We start from the raw sequence: 21,763 nt of genomic DNA, 5'->3' as shown, positions 1-21,763 counted from the left end.
ACAAAAAAGGGCCCCACAAACGTCAGTAGTTTTCCTTTCAACAAAAAGTGATTGTCCAGCTTCAAGCTGATTCTCTGAGGTCTCAGATGCCCTCTTTGGTGGCCCTGTGGGCCTGGTGCCCAGGATAGTCCCAAGTAAAGGGTTTTGAAGCAGCCCCAGTGATACAAGCCAAGGGAACTCTGAAAAGTTGGGACAACCACTATGTAGGCAGGGGACAGACCCTCCAGTAATGGACTCCCAGCCATCGGACAGACCTGCCAGGGCCATGGGAGCAGAGGACAGTGACGATGCTACTGAGAACAGTGGAGAAGAGGGCCACCTGTCCATCTGGGCAAACCCACACCCTGGTAGGAAGATGGGAGCTGCTTAGTCACATCAACTCCCCAGGGAGCCCTGGACTCACTTCTGGCTCCTAAAGAGCAGGTCAGGGTGGTGAGAGGGAAACAGGGGCTTCCAGAAAGTCTCACCCATTGGGGTTAAGACTCAGTAACTGCCAGGCATGGTAGCTTGTGCCTGTAATCCCAGCAGTTTGGGAGGCTGAGGTGGGTGGACTGCTTGAACCCAGGAGTTCAAGACCAGCCTGGGCAACATGGTGAAACCCCACCTCTAAAATTAAAAATAAAAAAACAAAATTAGTCAGGCATGGTGGGATGAGCCTGTGGTCTCAGCTACTCAGGAGGCTGAGGCAGGACTGCTTGAGCCCAGGAGGTTGAGGCTGCAGTGGGCCATGATTGTGCCACTGCACTCCAGCCTGGGTGGCAGAGTAAGACCCTATCTCAAAAACAAAAACCTCAATAGCCATATAACCACAGTAATGTGGGGCTGTGGGGCCCAGCAGAGGGCCCGAGGCCCCTGACCAGGAGACAGAAGGCTTCTTAAAGGAGGTGACAGTTGACACAGGTCTTGAGGAAAAGGTAGGAACTGCTTAAGTGAAGAAGGATCTGGAGTGAGTGGGGCAATTCTGGGCCAGGAGAGCTTTGAGAACGGAGGCCTGTGTGGTCTCCTTCCCCTGCAAACTGCAGGCCCCTCCTCTCCCAGCCCACCAGCCTTGATGGGGTAAGTGGCCCCTGACCAGCCTAGCAGCCCACTGCAAGGGCCAGTGTCTGCTCAGCCTTAGGCCAAACAGGCAAAAGTGATGGGGCACATGGCAGATGACAGACAGGTGCACAACCGTGGGGTGGAGACACTGTTTATTGAGTGGCAGGCACAGGAAAGGCAGCTGGCTCCGGTGTAGAAGGGGCGGCAGGTCATGCCAGGGCGCTGTGGGCATCTGGCAGCCAGGGCCACGCCCCCATCCTAGGGGGATGGCACAAGCTCACTATGACAGGAGCAGCAAGGAGCCGGCCAGAGGAGGGGGCAGTCACGACCCCCAGGTTCCTGGGCAAGAAGTGGCAGATGAACTTGGCACAGGGGCCTAGGGTGAGGGGGACTGGGGCCTGGGTATTCTGTGGGGAGAGAGAGGGGGATCACGTCTGTGGGGTGGAGTAGAGACTGTGGTGGTGGCCGCCTGGTCCTGGAACCTGGGAGAAGAGCAGAGGAGTGGTCTTCGTCTGGCTGCCCCCATACCAGCCTGGCTCACGCCCGATGGTGCCATACCAGCTCCCAGAGCCTAGGCTGCCCGACATGCTGCAGGCAGAGAAACAGGGTCAGTCTCAGGACAGTGACCAGGGCCAGTCACAAGAGCTGCAGGAGGAAGAGAGGCTCAGAACACAACCCCTGTGACCTACACCTTCGGGGCTCAGGCTGAAGTGCACCTCTAGGCAAGGGGTGGAGGCTTTAGCAACAGAAACCAAGGGGACCTCACCTAGTACAGATGGGGACGCAGAGGCCATGGCAGGGCTCTCTCGGTCCCCCGTAGCTCAATGGAGCCAGGCGGGGGTCCAGGGGTGCTGAGGTGGTGCCAGGGCTCCTACCTGGTGCTCTCACCCCGGCTGTGTTCCCAGGAGCAGCCCTCGTCCTCACAGTGCCCAGCCCGGTCGAAGAAGTAGGACCGGGAGGCAAAGACCTGCCCGTTGAGGATGTGGCTGGTGCTCTGGGGGAGGAAGCATCAATACTTACTCCTGTCCCGCACTGGCCTCACCTGTCCCCAGGCCCCAACCCCAGGATTCCCAGCATCTGCCCCTCTCCACCAGCCCCGCAGAGGAGGGTGCAGACCCTTACCAGGTCCTGTGGGGGCCGGTGCACCCGGAAGAAGCCCACCAGCAGGGTGGTTGGCAGCAACTCCCACACGAAGAGGATGAGGCCAAACACTAGGTAGCCTTTGTTCCCCAGGTCATTCACCAGGTCCGCCTGTGGGAAGGCAGGGGCTTGTGCCAGTCTGCAGTCACGCCAAAGGGGCAGTGGGACAGGGCCCAGGCCAGCTGGGGACAAGGTCCCACAGCTACTAAGGAGGCAGCCGACTGCGTATGCCCACCTGATCAGACACATTGTACCAGTCGTAATCGAAGGTGTCCAGACGGCTCTGGGGGGCCAAGGCCAGTGCTGTCAGGTTGTAGCAGGCCCGGCTGGCATAGAGCAGGACCATGGCACCACCCATGGCGGCCGCCTGGCACACACTGGTCCCCTGGCACAGGTAACAACAGAGGACTCTCAGGGAGAGAAGGCTCCCAGCTTCCTCTATACCCTATGAACCCAGAGACCCCAAAGTACACCTGGGCATCAGTGCTGTGGCCCTACCTTGGCCTCCAGATAGATGCTAGTGGAGGGGGCCCGCCTGGCGACAAGGCAGAGGCAGGCAGCAAGAGACAGCGCACAGATGACGAACAGGGAGTCGCTCACCAGGACTCGGACAAGCAGCAGGGCCCAGGGCTGTGCCCGGCGCCGGTGGGAGAGCACAGCACACAGCACGTTCACCAGCAGAAAGAGCAGCGAGGCCCCCACAAAGGCCCCTCGGACGGCCAGCCTGCAGCCACAGCACAGTCAGCCCCGACCCACGGCACTCACCACCTGCCCCACCTCCTGCAGGAAACCCCAATGTCCACCGCACTCAGAGCATCAGGTCTGAGTCCTGTTCCTCCACTCTTACAGATGGGGAAACTGAGGCCCAAAGAGGTCAGACGGTGTACTAACTGGAGACAGAAGTCTCGGTCTGAGCCCCAGCTCTGCGACCTTGATCCTGCTGCCTTACCTGGCTGGGCCTCAGTTTCTTCATCTCTCGAGGGAGGATAACTCAGGGAAATTGTACAAATGAAAGATGGCTGGAAAAGCTCTTTATAAACCATAAGACACTGGATAAATGACGGGTGCATTGGGGCCCAAGGTCACCCAGGAGTGCATATGGCTTTGGTTCTTCCATGGCTGGAGCCTCCAGCTCACCCTCCGCGACGGATGACACCGGGACCCTCTCCCGCACTACCACGCCCATTCCCATTCTTGTGCCTTGCAGATCTATCTGCAACGCCTCTGCTGAGCCATCTGTGCCAGGCTCTTCCACAGACATTCCCTGGGTTCCCCTCGTCTCAGCCCTGAGAGGCGGGAAGGGATCTATATGGGACTGTCCCCTGCCCCTGACCTGGAGGCTGGGCCCACCAGTGTCCCCAGTACTTACAAGCCTCGGCTCATCTCTGGCCGACGCTTTGCCTTGGCCTTGAACACCACCTACGAGCAGAGATGCCCTTCACTCCTGTTGGTCCTTGAGGCTTGCCACCGCCCACCCCCCACCCAGGATCACAGTTGGTTACCTGGGCAAAGTAGAGGTTCATAAGCGTCAGGGTGAAGAACTGCAGGCAGACAGGGCAGCAGTAGAGAAGCCAAAAGGGCAAGGGCCCCAGGCGGTTGGCTCGGGGAGTATCTCGGAAGTAGAAGGAGAAGAGGGTGGTACGCAAGGCAGCCCAGAGCAGACAGAGGGCCAGGAACACCGTCTGATAGCTGAGACGCTTGTGCCCATACAGGAGCACCAGCCAGAGCTGGGCATAGACGGAGAAGAAGAGCAGGGCATACAGGGTGGTGTAGGCGGCTGTCAGCCCCAGGGTCACAGCAGGTGGCAGCGCAGGCACCAGCCCGGCAGCAGGCACCAGGCCAGACAGGTTACTCTCCATGTCAGGGAGGGAGGCCTGAATCCCTGAGACAGAGAAGGAGGGGCTGTCGGCGGGGCCAAGGAAATAAATACGGAGGGGTGGGAATTGCAGGGTGCAGAGAGGGAGATGGGGCGCTCAGGAGGAAAGAAGTTGTGGCTGACAGACCTCTCCTCCTCAACAGAGAGACCCCTGCCCTTGGGGAACATGGGCAGCCTGGGCCCCAGGCCCCTCACTCAGGGGCATGGAAGGGCAGTTTCTTCTCTCCAGGGCAGATCGGTTGAGGGTTGGTGGTGTCTCCTCCCTGGGCCTACCCCAGAGCCAGTGATGGAGGGAAGCAGAGGCCCAAGGAAAGGAGTCCCTGGCCTGAATCGCTCGTGTCGTCCTGGCTGGAGGGGGAGAGCCGGCCGATGCCCGTTGGCCCAGGGCAGCGGCCGCTATCGGGGGCGCCCAATGCCCCGCTCTCCCCCTCCCCAAGTTGGGGGAGGCTCTCTCCTCCAATAATGCGGATGGGGAGAGCCTCTGCCTTCTGTCCTCGGAATTCTCGGAGGCTGCCCCCGCCCCACCCCTCCACCGCGTCCACTCTCCAGCGTCAAGGGGCGGGAGGAGGCGGATGCCAGGTCCTCAGGCCGCTGCTGGGAGAGCCGGCTCAGATCGTGGGGACCCGGGGCTCCGGCTCCCCGGCTCCCGCTGCTCCGCCCCCTCCTGCGCCTGCGCGGGCGCCGTTCGCTACGCAAATTGCGCAGGGGCCGGGCTGGCTCCGCAGTCTAGCGCCGCACCCGGCGTGGAGCCGTTCGAGAATTGGCACGAGCTGCGCCGCTGGCGGGCGCCCGGGGTTACAGGAGGCGGCAGGCGGGCGGCCGAGTTGCGGGGGACTGTGCCGCACACAGGGGACCCCCGGGTAGGCCGCGCCCCGGGCCGCCAGCCTTTACTAGTTCGGGGGGCCGCCAGTTCCCACGCTTCTCTCCCCCATCCCCAAATTGGGGTCTTGCCTCCCGGCCGGGGACAACGAATCCCCGACCCTCGGTCTCTAAAGAAAACTTCCGCCCATAGCCAAGATGGCTTCCGGGCCCCGCCCCCGGGTCTGAACCCGCGGAGCCCCGAATCCCCCGCGCGGGCCCGCCCCCCGTCCTGGCGCGCCCGCGGCCCCGCTCACCTGGCCTGCCGCCTGCCAGGCGCGAAGCCCCCGCGGGCCCTACGGTCCACCCTCACTGGGTCCCCGGCCCTCCTCCCGCGCCCGGGCAGCCATCCCAGCCAGGGAGGAGGTTCCCTCCCTTATCTCCAGTGCCCCCGAGATGGCGCGGGAGGTGTCCCCCGAGGCGGGCGGCGCGAAGCTTCCACGCCTGGGAGGAGGAGCGGGGAACGGGACTTTCCGACCGGGTCACCCAGTCCAGGCGAAGCAGTAACAATAGCAACAATAATCGCATCCGACGGCTGAGCTTCAGTTGCGGCTGTGCCGAGCGCCTTCGCCCGTAGTAATCACTCCTTTCACAAAGTTTTCACTGGCTCCCGGGAGAGCTGTCACCATCCCCTCTTCACTGGAGGTAAACTAAGGCCCAGAGGGGCTGAAGGACTTGTCTGCAGAAGCAGGTCTCCAGGTTCCAAATGGGGACCCCAGAGAATCCCTCTCCTGCTCCTACACACATCCAAGGTGTGAGGCAGTAGGGATGTGAGAACCCGGGCCGCGGGAGGTAGGAAAAAGGCGGTGGGCTAGGAGGTCGGGACGAGGGGGGGCGGGGCCGGGCCGGGTTGACCCCGCCTCTGGACCTACCCGAGTGACGTTGCGAGAGGTGATTGGGGCAGGTCGCTGACAGTTCCCGTTGCCCAGGCAACTAGGGCCGGGAGCCCGGTTGCAGGAGGGAGGCGGCAGGCCCGGGTCAGGGGCCTCGAGATCGGGCTTGGGGTGAGACCTGTCCGCCGTCACCACGGGCGGGGCGGGACCTGGGTAGGCCCCTGGGTAGGGGCCTGGGTCCACCAGGGTTCTGACGGGAGACTGAGGTCCTGAGCCGACAGCCTCAGCTCCCTGCCAGGCCAGACCCAGCAGACAGATGAGGGCCCGGGAGGCCTGGCGGGCTTCGGGGCGCCAGGGTGGGAGAGGGAGCCAGGGGCACCTGCCTCTGCCTTCCAGGACCACCGTTGGCCCCAGCTGTGCCTTGACTACCTAACATCTTGTCCTCACAGCCCAGAGCATGTTCCAGATCCCAGAGTTTGAGCCGAGTGAGCAGGAAGACTCCAGCTCTGCAGAGAGGGGCCTGAGCCCCAGCACCGCAGGGGACAGGCCCCCAGGCTCTGGCAAGCATCGACGCCAGGCCCCAGGCCTCCCGGGGGACGCCAGTCACCAGCAGGGACAGTCAACCAGCAGCAGCCACCATGGAGGTGAGTTCCCCTCCGCCTCCACCTGCTGGGTCGCCTCACTTCCAGCCCATTGGCTCCCTGCATCCCAGCTGCATCCACACGCACTGAAGGCTTCGGGGCAGTCCCCAACCTCTCAGAGCCTCAGTTTCCTCTTTTGTAAAACAGAGCAATTAATCACCACCATTGTAGGACTGTTGGGTTAATTAGCAGGAACATATAGGATTCACTTGATTACAGAGCTGGTGCACATTAAAGTGGCAAAATGGCAGCTGCTGGGCCTGGTGGCTCACACCTGTAATCCCAGCACGTGGGGAGGCCAAGGCAGGAGGATCGCTTGAGCCCAGAAGTTCAAGGTGAGCCTGGGTGACATAGGGAGACTCCATCTCTTAAAATACATACATATATATATAATGGGTAGCTATTAGTGTGGGGCCAGGATAGAAATCAGTGACAGGCAGGCAGTGATGCAAAAAGGAAAAGTGACTTGCCTAAGGTTACACTTGCCTGGGGTTTCCTTCCTTAGGAGGTGGGGCTGGAAGGCTCCTTGGTGCCCTGCCCCAGGCTATGTGCTTTCCCTGGGATTGGGCCTTCCAGCTCCCGGGTGTGTTGTCTTGTCCTGTGGCTCGCACCCACAGCAAGGCTGTCCTGGTACAATTGCCAGGAGCAGGTGACCTCAAGGGGCAGACAGTCCTCCCAGACAGCGGGGCTATGTGTGGTGGGGAGCACAAGCTGCAAGATGGAAGGATGAATGAACACTGGGGGTCACGGCCATTTCTCAATAGGCTCCACTACCTTGTGCCCAGCACTGGCCTGGAACAACAACAGATAATTTCGGAACAAAGAAACTAGGTCAATCCGGGTGGGGTGGCACATGTCTGTAGTCCCAGCTACTCAGGAGGCTGGCTTGAGCCCAGGGATTCAAGACCAGCCTGGGCAATTCAGCCAGACCCCATCTCTAAAAATAGAAAACTAGGTCAGGTCACTATTGCACTGAAGCTTAAACGACCTCCTCCCCATTTTCAGGATTAAGAAGGCTTAAGAGGCCTCCTCCCTCTCCCTCTCTTACCACACACACTCACTCCCTTCCTCAGATTGGACCCTATAACTTGCTTTTTTTCTCTTTTCTTTTTTTTTTTTTGAGACAGGGTCTCACTCTGTCATCCGGGAGGGAGTACAGAGGTGCAATCTCAGCTCACTGCAGCCTGGAACTTCTGGGCTTAAGTGATCCTCCTACCCCAACTTCCCAAGTAACTGGGAATACAGGTGTGTGGACCACACCCAGTTAAATTATTTTTCACTTTTTCTTTTTCTTTTTAAAGATGAACTCTCACTCTCTTGCCCAGGCTGGAGTGCTAGGCCTCCAGGTGCAAGCTAGGAGTTAGCTAGGACTTCAGGTGCAAGCCACCACGCCTGGCTAATTTTGTGTATTTTTAGTAGAGACAGGGTTTCACCCTGTTAGTGGGTATGGTCTTGATCCGACCCCGATTTAGCCTCCCGAAGTGCTGGGATTACACTCATGAGCTACCACCCTTGGCATTTTTCGCTTTTTCATTAGAGACGAGGGCAGGGATGGGGTCTCTTTCCCAAGCAGGTCTCAAACTCCTGGACTCAAACAATCCTCCTGCCTTAGCCTCCAGAAATAGCTGGGACCACAGGTGCATGCCACCACACCTAGCTAATTTTGTATTTTTTGTAGAGGTGGGGTCTTGCTTTGTTGCCCAGCCTGGTCTCGAATTCCTGGGCCCAAGTGATCCTCTCACCTCGGCCTCCCAGGGTGTTGGGATGACTGGCATGAGCTACATGTCCAGCCTCCACAGCTTTCTTTAGCTTCCTGAGCTTGCACTGGGCTGCTCTCCTGCTCACAAACTCCCCCATTCTCTGTCCCCACACACTCCACATTTACTCGCTCCATACAATCGTTGTTCTCCGTGTGACACAGGCTGTTCCGGTGGCTAAGGGGGACCTCAGTGAACCCAGGCGTCAGGAATCCTTGCCCTTGTGGAGCTTATATTCTGTTGAGGTGGAGAGGAGGGGCACAAAAGTGCATCCTGTCATTCGTGAGCAGATTTGTGTGGGGGCAGCGTGGAAAAGAGAGAATCTGGAGTCACAGGGGCTTGGGGAGTGATGGTAGCAGAGCGGGCAGCCAGCGCTCACCTTGCTGAGAGGCAACGCCGGAGCCAAGACCACAGGGATGTGGGGAGTGTTCCAGGCAGAGGGAAGGGCAGATACTAAGGCCCTGAGGGCAACACCTACTCCCAGCTAGGGTGGGCCTAGGGGAGGGTGTTTAGGAAAGGACACTTGGAGACCTGAAGTTGAAGGTCATTGTAAGGACTCTGGCTTTGCCTTTGAGTGAAAACCTGGAAAGGCTTTGGGCAGAGGCAGCATGGTCTGATTTAGACGTTCAGAGAGTCACCAGGGAGGTGGTGAGAAGTAGCTGGCCTCTGGATTTATTTTTAAAGCAGAGCTGGCAGGATCTGCTGATGGACTGGATGTGGGGTGTGAGGGAAAGAGAGGAGCCAGGATGATGCCAAGGAATTTTTTAAAAATTATTATTGGCTGGGTGCAATGGCTCATGCCTGTAATCCCAGCACTTTGGAAGGCTGAGGTGGGCAGATCATGAGGTCAGGAGTTCAAAACCAGCCTGACCAACATGGTGAAACCCCTATCTACTAAAAATACAGAAATTATCTTGCTGTGGTGGCATGCACCTGTAATCCCAGCTACTTATGAGGTTGGCGCAGGGGAATCACTTGAACCCGGGAGGTGGAGGTTGCAGTGAGTCCAGATTGCACCACTGCACTCCAGCCTGGGCAACAGAGCAAGACTCCGTCGCAAAAAAAAAGGATGATTGGCTGGATGTAGTGGCTCATGCCTATAATCCTGGCACATCCGGAGGCCGAGGCAGGCAGATCACTTGAGGTCAGGAGTTTGAGAGCAGCCTGGCCAACATGGTGAAATTCTGTCTGTACTACAGATACACAAATTAGCCAATGTGGTGTCACGTGCCTGTAATCCCAGCTATTTGGGAAGCTGAGGCAGGAGAATCACTTAAACCCAGGTGGTAGAGGTTGCAGTGAGCTGAAATCATGTTGCTACACTCAAGCCTGGGCGGCAGAGTGAGATTCCATCTCAAAAAAACAAAAAATAAGGCTGGGCATAGTGGGTCAGGCCTGTAATCCCAGCACTTTGGGAGGCCAAGGCAGCGGGTCACCTGAGGTCAGGAGTTCAAGACCAGCCTGCCCAACATGGTGAAACCCCCATCTCTATTAAAAAAAAATACAAAAATTAGCCAGGCTTGGTGGTTCCAACCTGTCATCCTAGCTACTCGGGAGGCTGAGGCATGATCATTGCTTGAGCCCCAGAGACAGAGGTTGCAGTGAGCTGAGATCACACCATTGCACTCTAGCCTGGGCAACAGAGCAAGACACTGTTTCAAAAAACGAATGAATAAATAAATAATTACTACTTTTAGAGACAAGCTTTTGCTATGGTGGCCAGGCTGGTCTTGAATTCCTGGCCCCAAGTGATCCTCACACCTTGGCCTCCCAAAGTGCTGGGATTACAGGCACAAGCCACAGTGCCCAGCCAACACCAAGGAATCTGGCTGGAGCACTCAGTAGGATGAAGTTGTTCAAGGGAGAAAAAACACTGAAGGGTGGGGAGGATCTGGAGGCCACCCTAGAGGGTGGGCTAGAGGTGGCTTTTAAGCATCTGGTGGGATTTCCAGCAGGGTGCTGGTGGGAGCTGGCAGGGAGTAGAAGTAAACCAGAGTTGTGCTTGTCTCAGCCCAGTTAGGGGTAGGGGCTTCAGGTGTGTGCAAAGGAAGGCAGGGTGGGTGTGGGGTGCAAGCTGGCTCAGCTTCAGGGAGAAAAGCAGGCCCTGGGAAGCTGCAGCATCGCTGGAGTTGGGGGTCCCAAAGGCATGACCCACGCAGGTCGGGTCAGCTGGTGGGAAGCTTGAGATGGAGTTATTTGATGGTGACCAGGCCTAGGTTATGCCCCTGGGAATGAGTCTGAGGGGAGAGGGGGACAAGATCATGGGAGAAGGAGTAGCAACGTATAGAAAGGAGACGAGGAGTGGCAGAGGATGGGAGTAGCTTTCCGCCTGACCGCGGAGCCGGGCCTGGGAGGGGCCTGCGCGGTAATAAGGAGCAAAGCGGAGTGCACCTGCCCCCACCGCCAGCTGCAGAGGCACAGGAAGGAGGGCTGGGGGAGAAGACGGCTGCCAGGTGAGGACAGAGCTGGGCTTCTTAAGCTTCACAAGCAAGTGATTTCCCAAAAACGGTCAGCAAGTGCCAGTGCCCTGCCAGAGCCACGGGGCCTCTGCCTCCCTCTGCCTGCGCAGAGCAACTCACCCTCGGTACAGTCACTCACCGGGCCTCTGTCCCCACGACCTGCGCAAAGGGACTCACACTGGGTTTGGTCACTCTTCACAGTCCCTGCCACCAGCCCCTGCTGGCCGGCCAAGCTGTCCCCAGGCCAGGGTCTGTAGCCCCCTGTGCTGTGGACAGCTCACACAGTTCAGTGTCTGAACAGGTGTGGACTGTGGAGAGCAGAGAGAAGCAGCCCAGTGCCAGCCCCTGGGCCAGACTGCAGGGTTCAGATGCAGCTCTGCCCCTTCCTAGCAGATTGAGCTTGAGCAGGTTAATTAACTCCACCTCCCTGAGTTTCCTCGTCTGTGTAAATGGGAATAGAACTAGTCCCACCTCACAGGGATGTAGCAAAGACCTCATGAGGTAATACAGGAAAAGTGCTTGGAAACAGTGCCTGGCTCAGACGACGGCTAAGTGTTTGCTGCCGTTATTACTACTACTGCCATTGTTATTATCTTATGTACAGATTTTTTTATTATATATACATATAAATCTGTAATTTTTTTTTTTTTTTGAGAGAGTCTCAGTCTATCACCAGGCTGGAGTGCAGTGGCACGATCCTGGCTCACTGCAACTTCCGTTTTCCAGTTTCGAACAATTCTCCTGTCTCAGCCTCCCGAGTAGCTGGGACTACAGGCACGCACCACCACGCCTGGCTAATTTTTTGTACTTTTAGTAGAGATGGGGTTTCACCATATTGGCCAGGATGGTCTCGATCTCTTGACCTCGTGATCTGCCCACCTCGGCCTCCCAAAGTGCTGGGATTACAGGCGTGAGCCACCACGCTGGGCCAAAAATGTGTAATTTTTTTTCGGAGATGGAGTCTTGCTCTGTTGCCCAGGCTGGAGTGCAGTGGTGAGATCTTGGCTCACCAAAACCTCTACTTCCCAGGTTCAAGTGATTTTCCTGCCTCGGCCTCCTGAGTAGCTGGGATTACAGCCACCCGCCACCACACTCGGTTAATTTTTTTTGTACTTTTTAGTAGAGATGGGGTTTTACCATCTTGCCCAGGCTGGTCTCTCCTTACCTCAGGTGATCCTCCTGTCTAGGCCTCCTGAAGTGCTATGATTATAGGCGTGAGCCACTGCACCCAGCTAATATTTTGTATATTTATAAAGCCTTGAACTTCCGGGCTCTAGCCCTCCCCCACCTCAGCTTCCTAAGTAGCTGGGACTACAGATGTATGCCACCATGCCCAGCCAATTTCTTATTTTGAGTCTTGTAGAGATAGGGGTCTTACTATGTTGGTCAGGCTGGTCTCAAACTCCTGGCCTCAAGTCCTTTTGCCTTGGCCTCGCAAAGGGTTGAGATTACAGGCATGAGCCACCACATTGGGCCCACATTTTTAAATCATGGACAAAGATCCAAAGAACAATATTTTGTAACATGTGAACACTGTGTGAAATTCAGATTTCAGGGTTCCTAAAGTGTTAGTGGAACACAGCAAGGTACAGTGTATTCATTTACACATGGATTATGGTTTCCTGTAAGCTTTAGTCACAAAGCTGAGCGGTTATCACAGAGGCCATGTGGCCCAGTGAACCCCCTTTATAGAAAACATTTTGGCTGGGCGAGGTGGCTCACATCTGTAATCCCAGCACTTTGGAAGGCCGGGGCAGGTGGATCATGAGGTCAGGAGTTCAAGACAAGCCTGATCAAGATGGTGAAACCCCCATCTCTACTAAAAATACAAAACTTAGCCAGGCACAGTGGCAGACTCCTGTAGTCCCAGCTACTCGGGAGGCTGAGGCAGGAGAATCACTTCAACCCGGGAGGCAGAGGTTGCAGTGAGCCAAGATTGCGTCACTGCACTCCAGCCTGGGTGACGAAGCAAGACTCCATCTCAGAAAAAAAGAAAGAAAAAAACATTTTCAGCTACTTGGGAAAGGGAAAAGAAAGTGAACAAACATTTGCCAGCCGGCCTCAATGGCTCATACTTGTAATCTCAGCACTTTGGGAGGCTGAGGCAGGAGGATCACCTGAGGGCAGGAGTTCCAGACCAGCCTGGGCAAGATGGCAAGACCCTGTCTCTAAAATTTTGTTTTTTGAGACGGAGTTTCGCTCTTGTTACCCAGACTGGAGTGCAATGGCACAACCTCGGCTCACCACAACCTCCGCCTCCTGGGTTCAGGCAATTCTTCTGCCTCAGCCTCCTGAGTAGCTGGGATTACAGGCACGCGCCACCATGCCCAGCTAATTTTTTGTATTTTTAGTAGAGACAGGATTTCACCATGTTGACCAGGATGGTCTTAATCTCTTGACCTCGTGATCCACCCTCCTCGGCCTCCCAAAGTGCTGGGATCACAGGCGTGAGCAACCGTGCCTGGCTAAAAATTTTTTAAATTAAAAAATTAGCTGGGTGGTACCTGTAGTCCAAGTGACTCAGGAGGCTGAGGTGGGAGGATCAATTGAGGCTAGGATTTGGAGGCTGCAGGGAGCTGAGATTGTGCCACTGCACTCCAGACTGGGTGACAGAGAGAGACCCTGTCGCTGTTTTGTAAAAAGAAAAAGGAAACATTGGCCTGTTGCGGTGGCTCACGCCTGTAATCCCAGCACTTTTGGAGGCTGAGGCAGGTGGATCATGAGGTCAAGAGATCGAGACCATCCTGGTCAACATGGTGAAACCCCGTCTCTACTAAAAATACAAAAATTAGCTGGGCGTGGTGGCACAGGCCTGTAGTCCCAGCTACTTGGGAGGCTGAGGCAGGAGAATTGCTTGAACCCAGGAGGCAGAGGTTTCAGTGAGCTGAGATCACGCCATTGCACTCCAGCCTGGGTAATAAGAACGAAACTCTGTCTCAAAAAAAAAAAAAAGAAAAAGAAAAAGGAAAGGGAAACATTTGCCAACTTTAGAGTGCTTTCTGATTTCATCAGCTCTGAGCAAGGTAGGGGATGTTCTCTGCAAGCCTGGAGGGGCTTCTGTCTGGAAGGCTGTAATCAAGGCCGAGGCCTGCAGGTGCCGGAGGCTGACAGGCTGTGAGTGTCTGCCCAGGGTGGGGCGGTAGCACTGGCCGGCCACTGTGACGTCAGCCTCCCCCGGCCACAGATTGTGTGTGGTCCGCATGTGGTAGGGGCAGGACCCAAACCCAGCCCTGCCTGATGGCAGAGTTGCACTACTCCAAACGGTCTGGAACACCACTGTTTTAATTAAGTGTGCACTAAGCATACAAGTGTGTTGTAATTAAGTGTGCCTCTGTTTCCTTATCTGAGAATCCCAGTGTAAGGATGTTCTCGAAAGCATCAGCAGGGATGTCCGCCCCAGCCACTGACTCAGAAGCCCAACACACAGAGAATGTAAAGCTGGAGGTGCCTTGCTGGGGCCTGGGGCACTTCTAGCCACAGCCGCCACCCCCACTTCCACACCCCAGCTCCAGGCCAGGCTCTCTAGGCGGACGCCAAGAGTGGGCAGGCCTGGGCACCCACCCATGCTCAGACCGAAGGAGGAACCACACCCCTTTCCTTCCCCAGAGAAGGGAGAGGCTGGCCTAGGCCCTGCCCCAGCCCTCTCATTCCCCCAGGGAATTCACAGGGTTTTTTTCCAGGTAAATAGGACACTTTTTAGAAATTCAATTTATGCTGGGGGAGGCGGCTCGAATCTGTAATTCCAGCACTTTGGGAGGCCAAGGTGGGAGGATCACTGGATCCCAGAATTTTTAGGCTGCAGTGAGCCGAGATTGAAGCACTGCACTCCAGTCAGGGTGAGAGAGACACAGGGAGACCCAATCTCTATTAAAAAATATATATAAATACCAGCTGGGCATGGTGGCTCACTCCTGTAATCCCAGCACTTTGGGTGGCCAAGGCGGGCTGATCACGAGATCAGGAGATCAAGACCATCCTGGCCAACATCCTGAAACCCTATCGATACTAAAAATACAAAAAAATTAGCTAGGCATGCTGGCATGCACCTGTAGTCCCAGCTAATTGGGAGGCTGAGGCAGGAGAATCCCTTGAACCCAGGAGGTGAAGGTTGCAGTAAGCCAAGATCATGCCACTGCAATCCAGCCTGGGTGGCAGAGTGAGACTCCCTCTCAAAAAAAAAAAACCATAAATATAATACAGCTGAGTGCTATGGCTCATGCCTGTAGTCCCAACACTTTGGGAGGCTGAGGTGGGTGGATCATTTGAGGTCAGGAGTTCGAGGCAGCCTGGCCAACATGGCAAAACCCCATCTTGACTAAAATACAAAATTTAGCTGGGCATAGTGGTGGGTGCCTGTAATCTCAGCTACTCAGGAGGCTGAGGCAGGAGAATCACTTGAACCCGGTGAGCAGAGGTCGCATTGAGTTGAGATTGCATCACTGCACTCCAGCCTGCATGACAAAGCAAGACTCCCTCTAAAAATAATCATAATAATAAATATATGTATTATTATTTTTTATTATTTTACTTTTTTGGAGATGGAGTCTCACTTTGTCACCCAGGCTGGAGTGCAGTAGCACAATTTTGGCTCACTGCAACCTCCAACTCCCGTATTCAAGCAATTCTCTGTCTCAGCCTCCCGAGTAGCTGGGGTTACAGGTGCCCACCACCATGCCCAGCTAATTTTTTTGTATTTTTAGTAGAGTTGGGGTTTCACCATCTTGGTCAGGCTGGTCTTGAACTCCTGACCTAGTGATCCACCCACCTTGGCCTCCCAAAGTGCTGGAATTACAGGCATGAACCACCAACTGGCCCATATTATTATTACAGATGGTGTTTCACTCTTGTCACCCAGGCTGGATCTCAGCTCACTGCAACCTCTGCCTCCTGGGTTCAAGCAATTTTCCTGCCTCAGCCTCCCAAGTAGCTGGGAGGCGCCCACCACCACGCCCGGCTAATTTTTTGTATTTTTAGTACAGACAGGCTTTCACCATGTTGAGCAGGCTGGTCTTGAACCTGACCTCAGGTGATCCACCCGCCTTGGCCTCCCAAAGTGCTTGGCCTCCCACCATGCCCAGCTGTATTTTTATATATAATTCAATTTGCATAAATAGGTGTCATCTTGATGACAACTGGCTTGGCATTGTTAAGTCCATGAATTTGGTGAAAAACTCCCACCCCATAGGACAGGATCCTGGCAGAACTGGCCCTAGCAGAAGGCTCAAGGGGGTCTTCCCCAGCCTAGGCCTCCAGGGGAGCCCACGGTACACCTGGAAGGAGCCTGCAGCATGACAGCTAAACACACAGCCCCTGCAGCCACACTGGTTGGGCAAGGATCCCAGCTCTGCTGCCTACTAGCTCTGTGACCTTGGGCAAGTTACTTATGCTCTCTGCCTTAGTTTCTTCCTCTAAAATGGCAACCATGAGGAACCTCCCTGATAGGGTGTGACAAGGATCGAATGAATGCACAGGGAGAGCTTCTGACCACACCTTGTCAGTGTCTTGTTCTGATCCCTGGGAAAGGGGCGGGACCCAGGCCAGGTGCCTGGCTGCAAGTCACTCACCTTCCACCTGTGGGGCCTTGGATCCGTCAGGCGCAGTGGTCCTGTGGCCTCACTCAGAGCTAGTGGAGAAGAGCTGCCCTTTCCCGCATACTTAGGTGGCTAAGCAGGCTGTGCCAGCCACATGGCCGCAGGCAAGTTCCTAACCTCTGCCTCTGTCTGTACAACAGGGAGAGCTGGGTGTTCGCCTCACTGGGACAGAGGCCTCAGGCTGTGAGGGGCAGGCAGGTGGCTCTCCTGCTCTTATTTGTTGTCATGACGATCCTGGCAGATGGGGAACTGCCCCCATTTCACAGAAAACACTGGGGCCCCAAAGGGTTGGCGAATGGGCCCAAGGTCAGAGCAGGAATGTGGGCGAGGCCTGGCCCACCTAGCTGACCCCTGCCTCACAGCCACCACCCACAGAACTGGAAATTACTCTGCAGACAGGCCTGTTCTGTCGGGGCCCTTCTGTTCCTGGCTCTCCTGCCCCTATCTGCAATCCTTCAAAGTGCTGGGATTACAGGCATGAGCCGCCACGCCCGGCTCTCTTCTGCAATCCTTACTTTTGACCTAGTATGCCTGTCCCTACTACCACCTCACTCCTCCAGGGTCTTGTATCCCCGCCTGACCTGGGGCAGGTCCCGGCTTCGGTGATGCTCAGCATGGCTGGGCACTCTTAGCGCACCCTGTCTTATGCTAGGCCTTCCAGATTCTGTCCTCTCATTCCCTTACTTGCTTTTTCTTTTGAGATGCAGTCTTGCTCTGCCGTCAGGCTAGAGTGCAGTGGCACGATCTCGACTCACTGCAACCTCTGCCTCTCAGGTTCAAGCAATTTGCCTGCCTCAGCCTCCTGAGTAGCTGGGACTACAGGTGCATGCCACCACGCCGAGCTAATTTTTGTATTTTTAGTAGAGATTGGGTTTCATCATGTTGGCCACGATGGTCTCTATTTCTTGACCTCCTGATCTGCCTGCCTCAACCTCCCAAAGTGCTGGGATTACAAGCATCAGCCACCATGCCCAGCTTTTTTTTTTTTTTTTTTTTTTTGAGAGTCTTGCTCTGTTGCCAGGCTGCAGTGCAGTAGCACAATCTTAGCTCACTGCAACCTCCACCTCCTGGGTTTAATCGATTCTCCTGCCTCAGCCTCCTGAGTAGCTGGGACTATAGGCACATGCTACCACACTCAGCTAATTTTTGTACTTTTAGTAGAGACAGCGTTTCATCATGTTGGCCAGGCTGGTCTCAAACTTTGACCAGCATTTTGGGAGGCCAAGGCTGGCAGATCACCTTAGGTCAGGAGTTCCAGACCAGCCTGACCAATATCCACTAAAAATACAAAATTAGCCATGTGTGGTGGTGCATGCCTGTAATCCCAACCACTCAGGAGGCTGAGGTAGGATCCCCCCGCCTCTCCCTCCCAAAGAGTTGGAATTACAGGCGTGAGCCACCGAACCTGGCCTTTTTTTTGTATTTTTTAGTAGAGATGGGGTTACGCCATGTTGGTCAGACTGGCCTCGAACTCTGGTCTCAAGTGATCCGCCTACCTCTGCCTCCCAAAATGCTGGAATTATAGGCATGAGCCACCGTGCCTACTTGCTTTTAGTCATGTGTCTCAGTTATGTGTCCTATCTGGAACCCTTGGCAGCCTGCACTGGCCCACAGGCTCTGCCTCAGGTCCTTTGTGGGAGGAGGAGACATTCAGTTCCTGGCCTGGAATTTACCTCCTCCAAAGAGCCTCCCTAACAGATAAACCTTGCCATAAACACCAAGCATGTTCCCCACCTGCTTCTCACTCTGAGCATTTGCTCCAGGGACTGGTTGTAGGTCTTTATCCATCTGCGTAGAATTGGCAGGAATTGGGAGATGGCACACAGAGCTCAGCTCAAACCCACCACATGACTGGGCGCGGAGGCTCACGCCTGGAATCCCAGCACTTTGGGAGGCCAAGGCTGGCAGATCACCTGAGGTTGGGAATTCCAGACCAGCCTGACCAAATATCCACTAAGAATACAAAATTAGCCAGGTGTGGTGGCGCATGCCTGTAATCCCAGCTACTCAGGAGGCTGAGGCAGGAGAATCACTTTAACATGAGAGGTGGAGGTTGTGGTGAGCTGAGACGGGGCCATTGCACTCCAGCCTGGGCAACAAGAGTCAAACTTCGTCTCAAAAAAAAAAAAAAAACCACCCAAACAGACCACAGTAGGCACACCTCTGAATAATAACCCATAGAGTACTTGCAGCCTAGAAAGCACTTTCTTTATTATAATTATTATTATTTTGAGACAGAGTCTCACTCTGCATCACTGCAAACTCCACCCCTGGGTTCAAGCATTTCTCCTGCTTCAGCCTCCTGAGTAGCTGGGACTACAGGTGTGAACTACCACACCTGGCTAATATTTGTATTTTTAGTAGACACGGGGTGTCACCGAGTTCAAGGCCTCAAACTCCTGGCCTCAGGTGATCCACGCACCTCGGCCTCCCAAAATGCTGAGATTACAGGTGTGCCACCCACTTGGCCTTCTTTTATTATTTTTTTTTAATTAATAGAGACAGGGTTTTGCAATGTTGCCCAGGCTGATCTCGAACTCCTGGACTCAAGCAATCTGCCTGCCTTGGCCTCCCAAAGTGCTGAGATTACAGGCGTGTGGTATCCTGCCCAGCCACAAAGCACTTTCACATTTTTTATGTGACCAACCTTGATACAGCCACTGGGACTCAGGGCTAGGATTGTCCCCTTATCAAGGTGAGGACACAGGCTCAGAGAGTCAAAGGCTGGCTAGACAAGGGGAGAGAGACAGAGCTCAGCTGATAATCACTGGACTCTGGATTCTGCCAAACCTTTGGAACCTTCCAGCATCAGGCCTCCACAGCTTCACAGAAACTGGGCAAGTCTTAACTCTCTAAGCTTCTGTCTCCTCACCTAAGCACATTAGTGCTCACCTCCAGGGTTGTTAGGAGGATAATGAGGGAATGTCTTGGCCTACACATAAGTGCTCCATCAGTGATTACCTAAAAACATCGACAGACAGTTCCAGACATCGTCTCCAGAGCAGGCGCTGTGAGAGGTGCGGACATGCAACAGACAGGTCCTTCTCCAGGGGCCTCTGCAGGTCCCTTGCAGAGCTGGCGTTCAGTCCTGCCAGCTGTGGCAGGACACTTTCCTGTTCAAGGGATTGGCTTCCCCTGATATAAAATAGACATGCTGAAATGGCTTACCAACCCAGGAGTTGCCAGGAGACCCCATGAAGGTTCTGCTCTAATATTTGCAACCAGTTTTTCTTTTTTCTTTTTTTTTTTGAGATGGAGTTTCCCTCTTGTTGCCCAGTCTGGAGTGCAATGGTGTGATCTTGGCTCACCTCAACCTCCACCTCCTGGGTTCAAGTGATTTTCCTGCCTCAGCCTCCCAAGTGGTTGGGATTACAGGCATGCGCCATCACACCCGGCTAATATTTCTATTTTTAATAGAGACAGGGTTTCTCCATGTTGGTCAGGCTGGTCTCAAACTCTTGACCTCAGTAATCCGCCTGCCTCACCCTCAAGTGCTGGGATTACAGGCATGAGCCACCGCGCCCGGGAGTAGCTAGTATTTCTTATCCCTTATTTTGTGCCGGGCACCGGGCCTCATTCATTACTGGCACTTAGTAAGGATTCATGGGATTAATGAGAAGTTAACCTGAATCTTCACCAAAGGCCACTGAGCTTCCCTCAATCTACATACAACGGCCCTGGGTCCCTGAGAGGTGGGCTGTGATGTGTCCCTGGAAGACAGACCCATGAGTGCACCTGCAGAGCTGACGCGGGGAGGGTTCAGGCAGGGCCAGGGGCTTAGAGGAGCTGAGATTAATGTCGCCCTTTACCCACTGACCCTCTGCAGGCGCTGGGGCTGTGGAGACCCGGAGTCGCCACAGCTCGTACCCCGCAGGGACGGAGGAGGACGAAGGGATGGAGGAGGAGCCCAGCCCCTTTCGGGGCCGTTCGCGCTCGGCACCCCCCAACCTCTGGGCAGCACAGCGCTATGGCCGCGAGCTCCGGAGGATGAGTGATGAGTTTGTGGACTCCTTTAAGGTGAGCGCCGGTCCCCAGCGTGCCAGGACCTGCAGTCCCAGGACGCCGCCCGCCGGTCCGTTCTTTCCTTGTCCCAAGGCACGCCCGGATCTGGTCCCACGACCCCTCCCCAACGCCGTCCGGTCCCTTCCTAGCTTCAGAGCATTCTGGGATCTCTAGTCACGGGATCTTACCCCCACCCCTTAGCTCTTCTCTTCCAAATCCCCGGGCAGGCAGGATTCCCCGACCTTGGTGAAGGGGGTGGGGGGTGGGGGGGATGCGGGTGTGTGTGTGTGTCCGTCCCAGGGCATGCTGGGATCTGTAGTCTAGATCCCACTCCAGGCCAAAGCTCCTGGGTTCCCCGCATTCTCGGAGGGCCAGGCATGCTGGTATCTGTGCTCCTGGCTGGCACCTGGATGCTCTGTCGCCCAGGCTGGAGTGCAGTGGTGCACTCACGGCTCACCGCAGCCTGGAACTCCTGGCCTCAATCCTCCCGCCTCATCCTCCCAAAGTGATAGGATTACAGGCGCTCACCACCGCTCCCGGCCTTTTAATTCTTGAATCGCGGTCCCATCTTCTGAGTGCTAAGTTTCCAGCTCTGGCCTTTCCATTTAGGGCCCTAGGTATCCTCTCTTCCCGTCCCCAGCACGGAGTTCCCGGGATCTAACCAGTTCCCATTCCTGAGGGCCCATGCGTCCTCCCAAGCGTCCCCGACCACCCAGCGTGAAGCCTGCTGGAAGTTGTGGCCTTCATTATCTGCGCCCCCCATCTCAGAGGAGGGGTCACGGAAGTGGACGGTATGGCTCGAGCCGCCCTGGTAATCTAACTCATGTAACCCTTTTCTCCCCACACCCGGAAGGGACTTCCTCGCCCGAAGAGCGCGGGCACAGCAACGCAGATGCGGCAAAGCTCCAGCTGGACGCGAGTCATCCAGTCCTGGTGGGATAGGAACTTGGGCAGGGGAGGCTCCGCTCCTTCCCAGTGACTTTCGCTCCACATCCCGACACTCCACCAACTCCCATCGCCCTGAGCGGCCATCTTGGATATGGGCGGAAGTGCTTCCTACAGGCCTTATGCAAAAAGAGGATCCGCGCTGTCTCTTTCGGAGGGCGGGCTGACCCAGATTCCCTTCCGGTGCGTGTGAAGCCGCGGAAAACTTGGTACCATCGGAAGTTTTGCGTTTTCCGCCGGTAGCCCCCGGAAGTGGCTCCACGGCCCCGCCCTTCGGCACCGGGCTGCCTCCAGGCGCCTGAGCCAAGTCACGACCCAGGCTTCACCGTTGCGTCACCGGGACCGAGCCCTCGCGATGCCCTGCGGACTGCGCTCGCTACCAAATGTTAATAAAGCCCGCGTCTGTGCCGCCGAGGCTTCTGTGCTTCCCTGTGCATCGACGGGGGCTCCGCGGGCCGGGGTAGTGCTCTCACGGATACTTTCAAAAGAGGCTGCCCTTTTTTTTTTTTTTTGAGATGGAGTTTCGCTCTTGTTACCCAGGCTGGAGTGCAATGGCGCGATCTCCGCTCACCGCAACCTCCGCCTCCTGGTTTCAGGCAATTCTCCTGCCTCAGCCTCCCAAG

General features: G+C 55.7%; 2 protein-coding genes across 9 annotated transcripts in view; one reads left to right on the top strand and one right to left on the bottom strand.

Moving 5' to 3' along the window:
- Nucleotides 1-21,552, top strand: part of BAD (BCL2 associated agonist of cell death) — a 31,016-nt gene extending 9,464 nt beyond the window's left edge. The window contains exons 1-4 of one of the 6 annotated variants that reach the window (XM_017978230.4): nt 5,129-5,557; nt 6,195-6,389; nt 20,020-20,210; nt 21,049-21,552. In XM_017978230.4, the coding sequence (XP_017833719.1) occupies nt 6,203-6,389; nt 20,020-20,210; nt 21,049-21,174 (504 nt within the window). In that variant the 5' untranslated portion in view covers nt 5,129-5,557; nt 6,195-6,202 and the 3' untranslated portion in view covers nt 21,175-21,552. Of the gene's footprint in view, nt 1-5,128; nt 5,705-5,835; nt 5,959-6,194; nt 6,390-20,019; nt 20,211-21,048 lie in introns of those variants that run through there. The other 5 variants (XM_009008400.5, XM_009008402.5, XM_009008401.5 and 2 more) reach the window with 5 other exon arrangements.
- GPR137 (G protein-coupled receptor 137) lies at nt 1,174-5,748 on the bottom strand. 3 transcript variants are annotated; one of them, XM_035263131.3, is made up of 8 exons: nt 5,170-5,748; nt 3,681-4,060; nt 3,548-3,597; nt 2,677-2,902; nt 2,414-2,563; nt 2,161-2,289; nt 1,914-2,032; nt 1,174-1,626 (listed from the first exon to the last, which is right to left on the bottom strand). In XM_035263131.3, exons 2-8 carry the CDS (start codon nt 4,035-4,037, stop codon nt 1,467-1,469), a joined length of 1,191 nt encoding a protein of 396 aa, XP_035119022.1. In that variant the 5' UTR covers nt 4,038-4,060; nt 5,170-5,748; the 3' UTR covers nt 1,174-1,466. The 3 variants fall into 3 exon arrangements, with proteins under 3 accessions (XP_035119022.1, XP_035119019.1, XP_035119021.1); XM_035263128.3 differs by lacking the exon at nt 5,170-5,748 and adding an exon at nt 4,182-4,705; XM_035263130.3 differs by lacking the exon at nt 5,170-5,748 and adding an exon at nt 4,328-4,705.
- Nucleotides 21,553-21,763: the final 211 nt, after the last annotated feature.

The sequence above is a fragment of the Callithrix jacchus genome, chromosome 10 (assembly GCF_049354715.1).
Source record: "Callithrix jacchus isolate 240 chromosome 10, calJac240_pri, whole genome shotgun sequence".
Classification (NCBI taxonomy): domain Eukaryota; kingdom Metazoa; phylum Chordata; class Mammalia; order Primates; family Cebidae; genus Callithrix; species Callithrix jacchus.
The sequence above is the reverse complement of the archived record's forward strand: the minus strand, read 5'-3'. Positions and strand labels throughout refer to the sequence as shown.

Bases quoted from the DNA above. Each gene is read 5' to 3' on its own strand.
- GPR137 (XM_035263131.3), bottom strand. From the start codon at position 4,037: ATGGAGAGTAACCTGTCTGGCCTGGTGCCTGCTGCCGGGCTGGTGCCT. The intron at 3,598-3,680 runs GTAACCAACTGT...CTCTGCTCGTAG, and splicing joins TGAACCTCTACTTTGCCCAG to GTGGTGTTCAAGGCCAAGGC. The intron at 2,564-2,676 runs GTAGGGCCACAG...TACCTGTGCCAG, and splicing joins GCATCTATCTGGAGGCCAAG to GGGACCAGTGTGTGCCAGGC.